The 15600-nt window shown below is 39.4% G+C and overlaps 2 protein-coding genes across 4 annotated transcripts; both read right to left on the bottom strand.

The window, feature by feature from the left end:
- Positions 1-395: 395 nt before the first annotated feature.
- LOC122864974 (nucleolar protein dao-5-like) lies at positions 396-4489 on the bottom strand. Of its 3 annotated transcripts, XM_044172816.1 has the most exons (11): positions 4149-4487; positions 3062-3202; positions 2804-2929; positions 2607-2711; positions 2371-2511; positions 2079-2219; positions 1841-1987; positions 1612-1746; positions 1360-1509; positions 1029-1172; positions 396-943 (listed from the first exon to the last, which is right to left on the bottom strand). In XM_044172816.1, exons 1-11 carry the CDS (start codon positions 4198-4200, stop codon positions 873-875), a joined length of 1353 nt encoding a protein of 450 aa, XP_044028751.1. In that variant the 5' UTR covers positions 4201-4487; the 3' UTR covers positions 396-872. The 3 variants fall into 3 exon arrangements, with proteins under 3 accessions (XP_044028751.1, XP_044028753.1, XP_044028752.1); XM_044172818.1 differs by lacking the exon at positions 2079-2219 and having other exon boundaries at positions 4149-4489; XM_044172817.1 differs by lacking the exon at positions 2607-2711 and having other exon boundaries at positions 4149-4488.
- A 920-nt stretch (positions 4490-5409) lies between these two features.
- Positions 5410-15538, bottom strand: LOC122864971 (lysine-specific histone demethylase 1B). The gene is made up of 21 exons (XM_044172811.1): positions 15381-15538; positions 15037-15179; positions 13435-13556; positions 13242-13331; positions 12974-13085; positions 12753-12866; positions 12630-12668; positions 12297-12489; positions 11918-12102; positions 11580-11750; positions 11388-11462; positions 11136-11270; positions 10774-10945; positions 10164-10291; positions 9773-9904; positions 9578-9652; positions 9293-9409; positions 8916-9041; positions 8410-8532; positions 7622-7774; positions 5410-6655 (listed from the first exon to the last, which is right to left on the bottom strand). The coding sequence occupies exons 1-21, from the start codon at positions 15394-15396 to the stop codon at positions 6572-6574; spliced, it is 2505 nt and encodes an 834-aa protein (XP_044028746.1). The 5' UTR covers positions 15397-15538; the 3' UTR covers positions 5410-6571.
- Between the last annotated feature and the right edge of the window lie 62 nt (positions 15539-15600).

The following is a 15600-nucleotide window of genomic DNA, read 5'->3' as shown; positions in this document are numbered from 1 at the left end:
AATACATACAGTACATTAATAAATCTGATCAAGACAACTAATTTACCTGTAAACTACAATCAAATCCCAACTGGAGAAAGTGTACATCTGATGCCAGCTGGGTGGGTGTGTGCAGACTGCCCTGCTGATACCCCAAATAGTCCATAGTAAAAATGTATAATTACTTTTAAAAGCAAGTCAGATAAAAGAAAATGTAGTTTTTTAAAAATACCCTACATACTGATCCATGGCTGAAGTGGCCTGTTGCTGCACAGATTTTAAAGCCCTCTGAGACAAATTTATGATTTTGGGTAGCATAAATACAATTGACTGGACTTAAAATCCCACTGGACATGGATAAAGAGGAAGAATTGTGGATGTGTGGCGAGTCAGCTGAAAAAGAGACTCATCTGATGTGAATTTCATAGTGAAAGCAGTTTAATCCAACACAACAGATCGTCACTGCTGCATGCTGAGTGTACAGTTAATATGAAAGCTGAAATGTAACTTACATCAATGAGTGTTAAATCATTCTATTAAAAAAATAATAAAACCAGAGGAGACAGCCAATGATAACAACAGGCACAAATAGTAAAATAACATCAAAGACTGTGATAAAATCTTTCAGGAACCTACAAAATTTGGTCCCAAACTTAAAAATGGGAGTAAAAATATTAACACCATAAATTAACGTGCATGTAATGTATATAAAACACACTGTTGACCTTTACATGAAAGCTAACTGTGTCTGTGTGTGTTTTAGTGTCTCTCCGAGGGATTTAGAACACTTTAGAAAGTCCATCAAACTTGGAGCCACTAGGTGGTTTGAACTTCCCAGTCCAGAAGGTGAACGATAACAATAACAAGCCATTTCTTCAACCTGTTACATCTGCTTATTCTTCTTCTGGTGATTCCTCTGGGCCCTCTGACTCCTCGCTCGAGGTCTTTTCAGCAATCGTTGTGTCTGTTTTGGAGAGTAAGAATAATGTTACTCTTTATTTTGAGATTCTATTACAGCATCAATAATGACTTGGTTATGTAATCAGTACCTGTACTGGTTTTGTTCAGGCTTCCTGTTGCCCCAGCTTCTTCGCCATCACACCTCTCCAGTATTATTCTCAGGATTTTGGTCACTTGTGGGTGTTTAGCTGCCTTGATTATGGGTTCATCATCTGAGCTGTTGCTTGACGACCCTGAACATTTTTTAATGAAACATAAATTCATGACTGATATGAACAGAGAATACCCCAGATTGATTGTGAAAAATTCTTCACAATACTACATTTTATTTAATCTGTTTATCCAGTCTTCCACTGTTGGTGTTATGATATGCATTTTCATTTCTGTCACCTCTAAGACTGGCTGAGCCAGAGTCTTTACCTGACACAGGCATCTTTCTTGGCTTTTTGGGAGTTGTGTCCGTCTTCTTCGGAGCTGAAGCCTTTGTTTTGGTTTTTGTTTGTTTGTCTGTGCGGTTCTTTTTTACAAGATTAATCAAGGGTTCACCATCTGAGCTTTCATCAGAGAGTCCTGCCAAACGACAGTCACAGCAACGAGGATTTGAAAATGTTTGCTTCAAATGTTTTGGTGGCAAAATCATATGTTTTGTTCATGTCATTACTGCTACAGTACCTTGTCTCTTTCTTGACGCACTGCCTTGCGATACAGTTGTCGTCTTTGAGTTTTTCTTCACTGGTTTCTTCTTGGCAATGAGGTTCACCAAGGGCACATCATCATCATCCGAGCTGTTGTCTGAGGATGAAGGGTCTTTTAAAACCCAAGAGGTTAGTATCTGAACTACTTGGAATAAAAATTAATTTAATGAATTCCTTCTGGTCCATCTAATGAAAGTGCTGCCTACCTTTTAGTGATTTGACTTGAAGTTTTGGTCTTGTTTTCTTGCTGTTTGCCAAAGTCTTTTGTTGTTTAGGAGCCTTTGTCCACTTCCTTTTTATTGTTGCCAGTGGTTTATCATCTGAGCTATCACTGGAAGACTCTGCATATTTAACTAGAGCAAATAAAACATATTTATTTTTTTGTACAAGTCTTATGAGAAAAGCATTTTAGATGAGTTCTGATTTCCACATTTGAACACCTACCCTTTTTCCTTCCTGCATTTCTTTTGGATTTCACAACTGGGATTGGTTTTCTAGATGCCTTTCTCTGATGTTGGGAGGGAAGTTTCTTGGCAAGTTCACTCAAAGGCTCATCATCCGAGCTATCATCGTCATCCAGTGATTCTGTGTAAGAAAAGGAAGTCAAGAATAAGTATCTGCTACGGAGAACAGCAGCTTTCTGTTGATGCTGCAGGTCCATGGAGAGAGTATTTTGTACAAATGCTATGAGAAAAGCATTTTAGATGAGTTCTGATTTCCACATTTGAACACCTACCCTTTTTCCTTCCTGCATTTCTTTTGGATTTCACGACTGGGGTTGGTTTTCTAGATGCCTTTCTCTGATGTTGGGAGGGAAGTTTCTTGGCAAGTTCACTCAAAGGCTCATCATCCGAGCTATCATCGTCATCCAGTGATTCTGTGTAAGAAAAGGAAGTCAAGAATAAGTATCTGCTACGGAAAACAGCAACTTTCTGTTGATGCTGCAGGTCCATGGAGAGAAAATTATCTTACTTTTATCCTTTGTATCAATGGATTTTTTTGGAGGCACTGAGAAAGGCTTCTTTTTGGCAATCTTACTGAGAGGCTCATTGTCAGAGCTATCATCTGCATTCAAATCTGAAACAGTTACATTTTAAAGCCATGCATTTCAGACAAAAATCAGAAAACACAGCTGAAATGTGGTTTATGACATATGGTAATGTAGCCACCTGCTTTCTTGTTATTAGTGCCGTTAGATCTGGGTGACCTGTTGCCTTTTTTCACTGGTTTCTTAGCTGCTGCAGAGATTGTTTTCATTTTTATCAAAGGCTTGTCATCTGAGGAGTCATCCGAAGCTACAACAGGAGAAGATTTAAACATACAAACTTTAGTACCTTTTGCTTTCAAAGGCCACAGTATGTCAAGTTGAAATTATTTTACTTCAACTGGCAGTATTGTTGACAGCCTGTTTAATTACTTGTCCTCACCACTTTTGTCCTTTTTTGAATTAGTCTTGGAGCTGAAGGTTAAGCTGCGTGTGTTTTCACGTGACTGTTTCTCCTCACTATGTGGCCTCTTTAGGAGCTTCGAGAGAGGTACGTCATCATCAGAGCTGGAGCTGTCCTTCCCTGATCAGTCACAGACACAATGGGACAAATACCAGTGAATACATTTCAAGTTCGGTCTGGTAAAATGGCCATAAAAGTTCAACAATAAATTTGGACCCAACAAACTACCTTTTTCCTAGTCTGCATACCCTGATTATGATTTTAAGTATTTGTACTTTGAGCTAACTCAACAGTTGACTCAGAAATATTATACTATGTTTGACTAATCAAAGTTAATTTAATTTAAAAATATGTAAAATTGTTTCCCCAGTGTTATTTTCCGTCTTTGCAAGGGATTACTTAAAAGCTGGAGCTTTTTAAAGGCCAAAGCATATTTGTGAATGTTAAAGATGATTGTTTATAAGATGATTATTTTTATCACATTTTCCTTTATTTGACAGTATAGATTTATAAGAATATATAGCTGTTAGAAGATGGTTGAGGTGGAGCTAATTTACTTTTATACACGGTGGGTAGTTTAATCTATATGTATCATATTGTAGAAGTTGTTCATATGTTGTGTATGTAAAATGATAATCTGCAAAGGCCAAAGTAACTATAGATGTCAGATGAATGTAGTGGAGTAAAAAGTATTTATTTTCCTTCTGGGATGTAGTTAGCTACGTATAAAGTAGCATAAAACGTAAATGCCCAAGTATAATACTTGGTTAAATTACTTTCCACCACTGTTTATTACCAATACTACCAGTAATATAATTTGTATTTATAAAGTTTATATTGCTGCAATGCTAACAAACTCTCTTAAAAACTCGTATCCATCTTAAAATGTAATTGGATTTGATTAGTGTAAACTCCTCCATCTTAACTGTTTTTAAAAAATACGCTATATGTCAATGCTTTATTTCGAAGTTTTAAGCTAACTTAGCTTTTAATTAGCTACAACGTACTGCAGTAAAACGTCCGCCTCCTCAGCTAATATTAAAAATAACATTGTTAATCTAACTACCTGGAGAGTCGTGTACCACATTAGTGGCCGCGACAGCTGTGCTGCAGTCCATTTTGTTGCTCAGTATAAGTTAATAATGATGTTCATCCAAAACGCGTTGGTCGACTGTTAGCCTCTTCTTTTTGAGTTTATGTTAGCTAAATTAGCAGTTTGTGTTTAGCTGGTTGTTGGATGTTGTTATCACTAGCTGTTAAGTATGCTGGTCCGCCAGCCTACAGCTATACTGTGCCACAGTGTCATTAAACAAGTTTAAAAACCAGTTTCTCCAGTCATGACTGTAATATATACTCCCACTTCACGTTTGGTTTGTTTTCTTCCGTTTCGGAGAAAACTGCAAGGGCGAGTGTTGATGACGCTCCCCGACGTCATTGGTCTATTGACTTCCGAAATTGCCTAGCAACCAAACTAAAGTAAAGCAACCATCGGAGCTACTAAACTAAACCTAAACTCAAGATAAACTCAGATTAGTAAAATCCAGTGTAAAATATGAGGGGACTCAAGTTCCTGCATTTCCCTCAAAGTTCATTCTTGTCTTGGAAACAGCAGTTGACAAAACCATCTCACCTAAAGGTCCATTTAGTTGCTGGTCTGGAGCTTTTGATTGTATAACAACATCTGAAAGATACTAAATGGACCTTGAGGTGAGATTGTTTGGTCAACTGCTCCCAAGCTCAAGAATGAACTCAACACTTGTGGACAAGTGCTTTAAGACAAGAAAATACGTCCAATTTCAGGCAAACTCCATCTGACACAATCAAAAGCCCCAGAACAGCTAATAAATTGAACTTATATTCTTTATTGATTAAACAGCCAATTATTTTCTTGATTAATCGATTGTTTAGTCTATATGATGTTAGAAAATTGTGAAATCTCTTGTCAGTCACAAGTTTCCAGAGGCAGAAGTCACACCTTCAACTTCCTTGTTTTGTCCCAGCAACAGTCAAAATCCCAAAGATACTCAGTTTACTATGATGGAAGACTAAAAGAAAACTAGCAAACACTGTCTGTATGCTTTAAAAAATGCCTAAAAAGATTAATTAATTATCAAAATCTTTGCTGATTAATTTTCGGTTGGAACTGATTGGATTACTTGACTACTTTTTTCAGCTCTGCTCATATCTTTAGCCAGTAGAGTACTCTGTAATGTAGTGAAGAGTCAACCCATTAAAGTTTACTTCACACAACAGCTTGGCTTAAATCTTTATCGATAAATAAATGAACGCTGACTTGAGTTACTGACTTGAAGTGAAAGCGATCAGTATGGCAGTTGATAGCTCAGTTTATTACACACACATACAAGATAAATATTCAAGCACTGTGATGTTGGACAAACAGGACATGATCACCTAGATGTATTGATCCAGACAGGGATATGAGGACCTACATGTAAAGCTTCATTAGTCAACGTTAAATCAAACAAAGTGAGGACATTGTTGTGCTGTTCTCCAACTCCAAACCTCAGGAACTTAATAGTTCAGGAATTAATACAAGAGAAATATGGAGAGTTTGTTTTCCTCCTTTGGTTGGTTGTGTTATTTTTTCCCCCCAATCATCTTCAGAATTGTTCAATCAGTATTTTCTTCTATGATGTTCTGCTAGGTGTCTTGATCACATCCCTGAGACAGTAAGGGGACAATCTGGTGTCATACTCAGTCCTACGGAGAATTCAACTTGTCATACACATGAACTATTAATTTCTTTTTAAATCAAAAGTGCTATAACAGAATTACTCACTATATTTCTAAACTTTAATCCATTTCTCGTCACCATTTGTACCGACACATGAATCACATGTAATACAATGCAAATTCCTTACAGCTGTATGAAACATTGGTAGGTAACTCTCAAAGAAAACCGTTTTTAGATATCACGACAGTATGATCTTTTGAAACTTGATCCTTGGAGGTGAAATGTTATTCAGTTGAATTCATGATTGCATGACTGAGAGTTTGCCAATGTTTCATGCACCCTAATCTCTCAAAAATGTAATTTTCTGACCATTTCATCACAGAAGTGCTACGTACACCACTCATTAAACTCAAATTTAAGATAACGTCATCCTGCTTTCCAGAACAGCGGACCCAGGCAGAGCACAGGGATTTCCCATTATTCATGCCTTCATATTCATTTTTTTGCATCTTGTTCGGCAACAAACAATTTGCCAGCTGGATTTTTGATATAAATAAACATTTCAACTTCTTTTCTGTTAAATATGTAGAGTCAGGCCCTGGAAAGCCCTACTTGAACCCGCTATTGGAAAGTGACTAACGGCATCTTGCTGATCAGACACATCACAGTACGGTGAAATATCATTTCAAGTGAAGCAATTCAATTAACGCAGTCCGAGTTGTTTAACGGTCTGTTGCTCAGTGCAACCCGTGTTTCCATGCTGGTGTTTTTGAGTGATCTGGGACTGACAGAGTTTACATAGCAGCCATCTTGCTGGCCTCCCTGACCCCACTCAGGTAGGCTCCTGTCACAGTTTGAGGGAAATGTCTGTTGGTGGCCTGGTAACAAAAAAACAACAACAACACGTCAATGAAAAACAGCAAAAATCAGTTTAAAGGTCTGCAATATGATAGCCTCAGATAGCTAGAAAGGAAACAGTGGCCAAATATTTGACATCATAAGTAAGTCGACTGCTATGAGCAACTTATATAAAACAACAGTAATTCAGTTTGACAAAGTAGTCTTAATTCAAGGTCCACTTACTAGGTTTTTAATCTATTTTTCATCATCATCTGATCCTTAGTGTGTGGATAAAAGCTCCGGACAAAGCTAGTATTGTAAGTGGACCTTGAATTAAGATTATTTCGTCAAACTTCTAACTGTAAGGTCATGATTGAACTTTCACACATTCCTGCAAGTCTTTTGGGAGAAATAAAACTGGTTAGCTCGCCAATAAGCAACACCTGCAGAAACCCAAACTTTAACTAACAGGTGTGACAGGCAAGTGTGCCTAGTGTAAATGTCACGCTAGAGAAACAAAGCACAGGTGTAAATGGCTGAATTCCATTTAGCTGCTTTGGTTTCAGGTTCCTGGTGTTGTTCATGTTGGCTCACTGTCGTTAATGTTATTAGTAACACCTGTGCTTTTCTTCTCAAAACACATTTTTATCTGAAAGCAGATCCTGATTTTACCTGAACTGGCTGTTTATTTTATTGCTTTTGTGTATTTTATTTCTTTATATTTCGTCATTCACTGTGGTATTTTATTTCTCTTGTTGTGAAGCACTTTGTACTTTGTTTTGATAAGTGCTCTATAAATAAAGTTTTATTATTATTATTATATTACTATGTCTGCTGTGAAAAGGCCTATTTATATGGAAAGTGCAGTGGGGAAAAGTCCAAAGGAATAATAGCTCATCACCAATAATATTGTCAAAAGAAAATAAATCTCATATTACCACTTTATAATAAATAAACAGACATTTCAAGACACATTTGATAAAAATGGTAAAAAGCAGTGTTACCTCGCCAGCAAAGAACACTTTTCCCTGCACGTCTTCAGCGAGGATGTCATAGGCCTCTCCACTTCCCCCTGTCTTCACAAAGCTGTAGGACATCTGGGTCCACATGTCTTTGCTCCAATGTGTGACAAAGAAATGCAGTGGCTCTGGGACCTCCTATCAAGGGTGACAGTAAATAACAACAACCGTAAACATAACAGGTGTATTTGATGTTAATAAAAAATGTGCTGTGTATTTTAGAAGTGTCCCCATGAATTATCATGAATTATTAGCCGAGTGACTTCATGTGTTTTAATCCTTTTTCCACTGCAAGAATCTTTTTAGGACTTTATCTGCATTTTGACTGAAGGAATCAAGGTCTAAGTTTAGTTCCTGGACTATGTAGTTCCTGTCCCATACAAAGTGGCAGTTCTGAGCAAAGTACTTTATGTTGGGCCAGGAACTATCAGGGTGGAGGTTTATGTCTCCTTTTTAACAACCATTCAAATCAACCAATCAAATATCAGCGTATCAAAGCAGTAAGTTACAAACAACGACGTGATGTCCTTGTGTTGTTGCATGCAAAAAAGTGCCTTTAAAAGTCATCATTTTTCAAGGGTCTAAATGAACGTGAAAATGTTTTTATCTCCTAATAAGTTTAATTCCTGGGACTATTTGGTTGAAAGTTATTCATCAGTTACCCTGAAAAAAAAGTGCAAGCAACGCTCCAAAAAACATCAGTCCAAAGTGTCGGTTACACTTTAAACAGAATGTGACAGGGTTAAACATTAAATGTGACATGACAGCATTACCTGTTCTTTGAAAAGTTCACGCAGGACCTTCATGCACTCATCTACCACCTCCTTGTCCTCCATGTCCCGGACAGCAGGTACAGCATCACCAGTGATAACAGACATGAGGACAGCCTGCTTCCCCCTACACACACACACACACACACACACACACACACACACACACACACACACACAAAGAAAGCATTATGGACATTGTAATAATGACGTGAGGTCAAAATCAAGAAATGTTCCTTCTCTTTTGATACTCTATTTTACTGTGCTCCTCTATCTTTTTATATTTCTGCTTCTTCTATAATCCTGACGGCATTCAAATGTCCTTCTGTTTATCAGAACATAAATATTGCTCTTGTAGTTGGGCCTGCAGTCTAACACCAATAGTCCAAACCAACTGTCCCTAATAGGACTAGGTGTGTCATTTCTGACAGGAGAGGATGTGATTATGAGACATGTTGGTCGGTAAGATATTGTCTTGCGGTGTGGATAAAAATGAGAAAAAAACAAACCTGTGGCTCCATGTCATAGAAGACACTGAACATGCCTCTCTTGTCAGGACCTGGTGGTATGTGACCAAAGTAGTCTGCCCCTTGGATTTTTTTGTCCCAGAATCTGTACGGGAACTGAAGAGCGATCTGTAAGGAGTTTTGAAATAATATTTTAGCATCTACAGGGAAGCAACTTTCTAATCATTATCTTTCTAATCAGCGGGCCACTGTTGTTATTTGGCCTTAAAACTAAATGTTCTGATAAATGAAATGTTGTCAATGTTTAGTTACCTATAAAAGTATCTGATACAGTAGTGAAACTTGCACTTACAGATACAAATTTGCCAACATTTCCCTGGTGACCTGTGCTTATTTACAATACATCAAACAGTTATTACCTTTTCTATGATACCGGCTCCCAGACTGTGGATTGCTTTCAGTTTCCTTTCAGGAAGTGGAGGGTTGAACTGAATCAAGTTCTTCTGAAGTAAAGTCAGTGGGACTGTAACAAGAACCTGAAAAGAAGAAGAGATGTAAAAACTCAATAACATTACGCCATGATAATCAGCATTGAATACATCCAACATTCTCTGAAATGATAAATTTTCTAGGATAAAGTCTTAAAATGATAATAGAGATGATCTATTATATTCATTTTATAACATTTATTAAAATGTTTTTACCTTCTGTGCGGTCCACTGGGACCCACTGGTGGAGGTAACTTTGACAACATCACCTGAGTAATCAATGGCCTGAACCTAGAATTGAAAAACAAAATGTACACCTGATTTTTCACAATGGGATTTATCTATGTTGTATGCAACGTAGTGTAACGAAGGTAAAAGCAGCAGCTGAAATTAAAAGACTGAATTACAAACCGGGCACTTTGTGCGGATGTCGAGGCCCTCGCCCAGTTTGTGGAGTAACGCAGAGTAGCCCTTGGTGAGTAAAGTGTGGTCTCCTGAGAACTGGGCAAAAAACTCATTATGGTCCCAGGATCTTGCCGATACCTACAAACAAACAAACAAATCTACTTCAGAGCTTTTTCATCACAATTCCCTCGAAGACATAATATCACAACCCACACAAAGCAAAAGTCACAAAATGCACACGTCACCAGAGTTCTCTTTAAATGTTTTCTTTCAGGTCAGACAGGGTTTTTCCAGTAACGCCACAATTTTGGTGGCAACGGACAGGTCAGACTTGTTGATTATACAAACACTTAGTGAAACTATTCAAGCAGCCCTTTAGTGTTTGAGTTTTTCAGACCTGGTCTAATGTGCTTCCACAGGCGTACTCCAGGTTGCTGAGATGAAACTGAAGCACTTTCTCCTCCAACTCACTGAACTGGATTCCAGACTCCTGAAGAAAGTTCTTCTTCACCTCCTGGACTTTTTCTGTAGAGATAAAATGCATACAGCTACAGGTCAAATATCTCTACACACTGAACACAATCTGTTTTAATATGTTTTTTATTTAGGAAATAGTTTTACAGAGTAGCACAGCACTACTTCTGTTTTACTTATATAACCTTGCACTGTACATATTCACACTTGTGAACTGCCCAGTAGTGCAACATGCTCGTTTTGTCGCCTTCAGAAGAAGGCAAAGTTGTCAGAGGGTCATGCGAGAAAAAAGAAAAGTTTTCTTAAGCAATGGGGATGTTGTTGCCTGACTTAACTACAACAGCTGCTGTAATTTCCACAGAAACTGAATTTTTCTTATCAAAAGAACTAAATGTGAACACAGAAAAACACTACTGTAGTCTGATAATGAAAGCTTTCAATGACGTTGGTTCCATTTGTTAGTGACTTTACTGAACTCACACACACTTTAGATTAAAACAATCAGAGTGTGTTTGGGGATAACAGTTCAGCACCTCTCAGCGGTGTGTCCTGGTTCTGGGACTTGTCCTTCCTCCATTCTGACACCACGTCTAGGATGGCGTTGAAGTGGAAGTCCATGCGCTTGTCGATGGCCGGGTCAGTAACCTGCCCCCCCTCCTGAAAGAGGTCGCACCGCTCTCCCAGCTTGTGCATCTTGATGCCCATCTGCAACAGTCAAATTAGATGAAACACAAGTCACATATGAAGATGCCACAAGACAGTGTATGTTTCCATTTAGCAGATGAAATTAAGAAAAACCACGTTTAATATCAGGTTTAATATATATATATATATCTTACAGCTGAAAAATGTAGAATTCTTTCATTGCTTCTTTTGAGGTCTTAAAAATTCTTACCTGTTCACACATCAGGGCGATGGGGTTGTTTACACAGCCATTGACAATCTGAGCTCCTCGCCCTACAGTGACGCCCAGAGAAGTATCATCCCACACACGACCTCCAATTCTCTCCCTTGCCTCAAGCACCATCACCTGTAAACCAGTGAAAATGAATAGTGTAAAGGGACAGCACTGTGACCAGAGATCAGGGTAAAACAGGAGGTCAGAGAAGATGTGTGACAGGAACTAACTTGAGCCAAGGACAGTTACCTGGGTGCCAAAGTTTTGCAGCTGCCGTGCAGCAGCCAGACCTGAAGCCCCAGCACCAATGATGATAACGTTCCTCTGCAAAAATTATGAAATGCGGGAGGTACTGTAAGCCTTTACCAAATAAATGATAAAAAACTTTTACATGAGATGCGCACTGTTCAGTCACGATCAAGTGAAGATGAGGACACTCACGGAGCAGTATCTTTCAGGGAGCAGAGGCTGTTTCACTGCCAGCACACCAGTGTTGATGAGGCCCTTTCTGGTCATGAAGTGGAGCACCCGGTCCATCTCCTGCACGCAGCGCACACGCACCAACCCCCGGACAATGATGTGCAGAGCACATTTCTGGGAGGTCAGCACCTCCTTTAGAAAAACAGGACAAAGTTATCATTGTTTTGATTGTTTGCTGTTTTTTGAGTCTTATATTCCCTTTTTCCCCATTTATACTCCAGGACCAAAACCTAAAAAGGTGAAAACATAAAAACCATGCAATGTTTGTAAGTCACTGTTGGCAGATGTCTGCAGTGTACCTTGCAATTCTTGTGCCAGGAGGCCAGAATAAGGTTACGCAAAGCCAAATACATGGTGGGATCGCGGGAAAATTCTGGAAACTCGTAAAGCTCATCCAGCTCCATCATATCCGGCCGCACGCACAGAGCCTTGCCACACTCATTAGGCTGGTAGAAGGGCTGGAAGTATGGACACAGGCCTGGAACTGTGGGATACAATCATGATTAGTACACATTACTATGTGGTTTAGACTGATATCTCTAAATGGGAGGCTGACCAAGCATCTCGCTGGTGGATTATTCCCACATCTCTCTGTACATAGAATAATTACTTGTACATCATAGCACAGTAAACAATGGCTGTTGAAATATTCCATTCCTCTCGCACCCACAGACTTACTTTGCGGCTGGATGGCTCTGCAGTGATCTGCCCTCAGCTCAGACAGAGACATGTTGCTGGTAGAGCCGGATGGACTCATCCCCACACAGTCAGGGTAGTAGGCAGCAAGGAAAGGACTGGCTGGACTGTCTTTGAACAACGGCGGCAAAATCAACATTGAATGCCACCAGCTGTCAGTCACCTCGGCCACTCTCTGTGAGAATGAAACGGCATGGGATTAAAGAGGATGAAAATCATCGTCTTTGCCTAAAGCGAGGCTGACTAATACATTTCATTTTGTGATAACTGCCAGGATTCCAAAACAGATTTTATAAACACCCATCTCCAGCTTACCAAGTCCTCTGGTTGGGAGCACTGGTCCGGTCCTTCACTCTGCAGGCAAAGACACAAATTATCATCACAAAAACAATTAAAAATGTGAATTGCTGGTTGATTCTTTTTCTATTTCCTGTTTACCTTGATGTTGTTGAACTTCATTCCACAGCGATATGTTGCTGCTAGGGAAGCAGTGAGTTGGATCTCTTTAGTCAGCTGACGCCACTTCCTACAGTCCGGTTTAGTGCATTGAACCTGAAAGAAACATACCACAATGAACATTACCATATTTGTGACATGGAGAACTTCGAATAACTACATCTAGCTGTTTAACAGGAACCAGGAAAGCTGCCTGCGCTTACCCAGAATGGTAGCTGCTGATCTGCCATGAAAGCTTTCAGACTGGGCTCACTTTTCCCATTACTAGTCCACACCTTCTTCCACGAAGCAAAGGTCTCATAGCCATCTTTGTGGCTGCCAATGGAAAAAAAGAAAATAAGTTAATCTTATGGCCTTGATGCAACAACACTTAAAATGTCACCATAGAAAAATTTGTAAAACATGTTTGTTTATAATATACAGAACAGTTATTTATTAATGTTATCTGAGTAGTTGTTCTGTCAACATTACCTTCTGTAGTAGTGATCAAAACATTCGTTGCAAAAATGCTCACCACATGACAGATGATACCACCGAGATGTGTATCCATTTTTAGCACACCTGAGAAGAGACAATGATAATCACGTCCGTTCAAAACAATCTGCATCTAAGAAAGAGAGATTGAATTAAGATCTGATTCCTATTATATCAGGAAACATGCTACCTTTCAGATGCACTTGCAAAACAAACTGGGTATGTGGCAGAGCATCCAGCCTTCTCACACTTTCTGTACTTCTTCTCGGACTGGTCGTCCTCCTCCTCTGTGTCTGTGGCTTTTCTCTTGCTCTAGAAGAGAGTGTAGAGAAAATCATCACACAGCTCAACTTAAGCAGATCGGGTATCTCAATGACGTCACTGATCCATAATAAATACAGTTTCTTTGTCAAAGTCATTATAAAAATTCTGTGTTTCCTCTATGAGTTGCATTCATTCAGTAATGTCAGGTCGATGACTACAGTACATAAGAATTATTCCAAGAAGTTCCAAGCAGTCATACAGACTTTAAATTTGGGGGGGAAAGTGAACAATGGGGGACAGAGACTGGTATCAGGAGAGAAAAAGTTGGATCTGAGCATCCCTACTTTAAACATATCACAGCTGATCCAACATGCGGCACAGAGCTGACAGAAACAGAACAAAATAAAGGAGAGGAGAGGGAAAAACAAAATACACATGTGCATGACAATGCACACAGAGACAACAAATTTCAACACGAATATAGCAAACAACTAAAGATGAAATACAGGAGAGGGTTAGGTTAGGTTTGTTCTTTCAAGCTGGTGAAAGTTTTCAGCCATCTGGCATTTGATGTCCTTGAGACAAGTATTGAGGTCTGTTAGTTTATTTTAACAATTAGGCTTGAAGGGTCGGTACATTTGGAAGGATAATGTGACCTAATGGGAGCATATAAATTAGAGCTAGACTGATATAAAAGCTAAGATCGGCCAATATATCAGTCTAGCTCTAATACCTGCGAATAAGTCGGCTGACAAACAACAAGAAACTGCAGGACAGAAATGCAAAGATATGTGATCTAAAAACAGTGTCTCCTTTACATAGTTTGTCCCAAGAGAGCCTTGCCTACAATAAGAGACAGTAGAGAAATGACAGGAATCGAGGGGAGCAAGAGATGGGCACAAAGGAGAAAGGTCTGCACACTGTTAGGCTCCAAATAAATAGTTGAACTCTCTTTTCAAGGCAACGTCTTGATCTACAAGATCGAAAGATGGAGCAAGAGATTGGCATGCAACAGAGGCCTCCAGCCGGGCGTGAGCCGGAGACGTTCTGGTTCATGATCGGTGCACCCAACAAGGCTATTTTTCAAATGTAAACTCTTTCTCGTTCCCAAATCTTATCTTGGTCATAATTTTTGAAAAAAATAAAGTTATTAAAAATGTTTTATGTCATGTAAACCACAATGTCCCTGGTTTTAACCAAGCCGTAGCTTTGTTACATATCACCACCCTTTCACACACACACACACACACACATTTCCTGTCTGACTATCTAGGCTACTATCAACTGAAAAATAATCCTCAAAAAAATATATATCGTATGATTCTCTACACTCTTTAAATATCAGTATCAGCCTCAAAAACTGACTATCGGTCGGGCATAAACAAATGGACAAAAAACTGGGACCAAGATTGAACATATGGAGGACCCCACAGGAGATGAGGGCTGAGGATGAAGAGGAGTGAACACGTATGAAACATGACTGTGCTCAGCGGGTAGACAGAGGTTAAACGCGCATGCTGCAGTTCACCTGTCCAGGTGGAGGGTTGTTGGTACGCTTCACCCGGACATTGATCTGCCTTCCAGAGGAGCGCAGGGTCTGGCCGTCCCCCGGTGACTCCCCGGAGCTCCTCTTCTTGGCTCGCCGAGCACCAGAGCCATTCCCAGAATAGTCTAAACGCGTAGTGACAACAAAATATCTTTAAAAGTAGACAATCCAGTGCAACTCAGTATAAATGGCCATTTGTTGTGACTGATAAGGCTCTTGATGACACATTACACATACACATTAGCAAGCTCTTTAAACCAGCCAACAATGTCCGCCTGTCACATTTAGCACGTCGCAAGCAGTAGCAGCGCGTTATGAATACTAACCTGCATCCGACAGCATGACTGACGACGGTATTATTAATTTTTTTTCAAATCCCGTGATTTACTGATGTTTATGTGAGTTTCTGAGACGGTTTTTAATTGTTGTATTCGTCTCCCTCTTATTGTTGTGGGGGAAAATCAATGCGCTGTTGTTGCCAGAATACCACTTCCTGTTTTAAAGAGGAAATGGGCGTTTCGTTAAAGATTAGTTTTGAACTCCGCT

This window comes from Siniperca chuatsi, linkage group LG17, assembly GCF_020085105.1.
Source record: "Siniperca chuatsi isolate FFG_IHB_CAS linkage group LG17, ASM2008510v1, whole genome shotgun sequence".
Classification (NCBI taxonomy): Eukaryota; Metazoa; Chordata; class Actinopteri; order Centrarchiformes; family Sinipercidae; genus Siniperca; species Siniperca chuatsi.
The sequence above is the reverse complement of the archived record's forward strand: the minus strand, read 5'-3'. Positions and strand labels throughout refer to the sequence as shown.

Excerpts from the sequence above, each read along its gene's own strand:
- LOC122864974 (XM_044172816.1), bottom strand. The coding sequence starts at position 4,200 with ATGGACTGCAGCACAGCTGTCGCGGCCACTAATGTGGTACACGACTCT. Across the intron at positions 1,747-1,840 it reads TCAAGTCAAATCACTAAAAG|ACCCTTCATCCTCAGACAAC; the intron begins GTAGGCAGCACT and ends GGGTTTTAAAAG. Across the intron at positions 944-1,028 it reads CCTGAACAAAACCAGTACAG|ACACAACGATTGCTGAAAAG; the intron begins GTACTGATTACA and ends TCTCCAAAACAG.
- LOC122864971 (XM_044172811.1), bottom strand. Across the intron at positions 12,669-12,752 it reads TGAAGTTCAACAACATCAAG|AGTGAAGGACCGGACCAGTG; the intron begins GTAAACAGGAAA and ends CTTTGCCTGCAG. Across the intron at positions 10,292-10,773 it reads CCAGGACACACCGCTGAGAG|AAAAAGTCCAGGAGGTGAAG; the intron begins GTGCTGAACTGT and ends TTATCTCTACAG.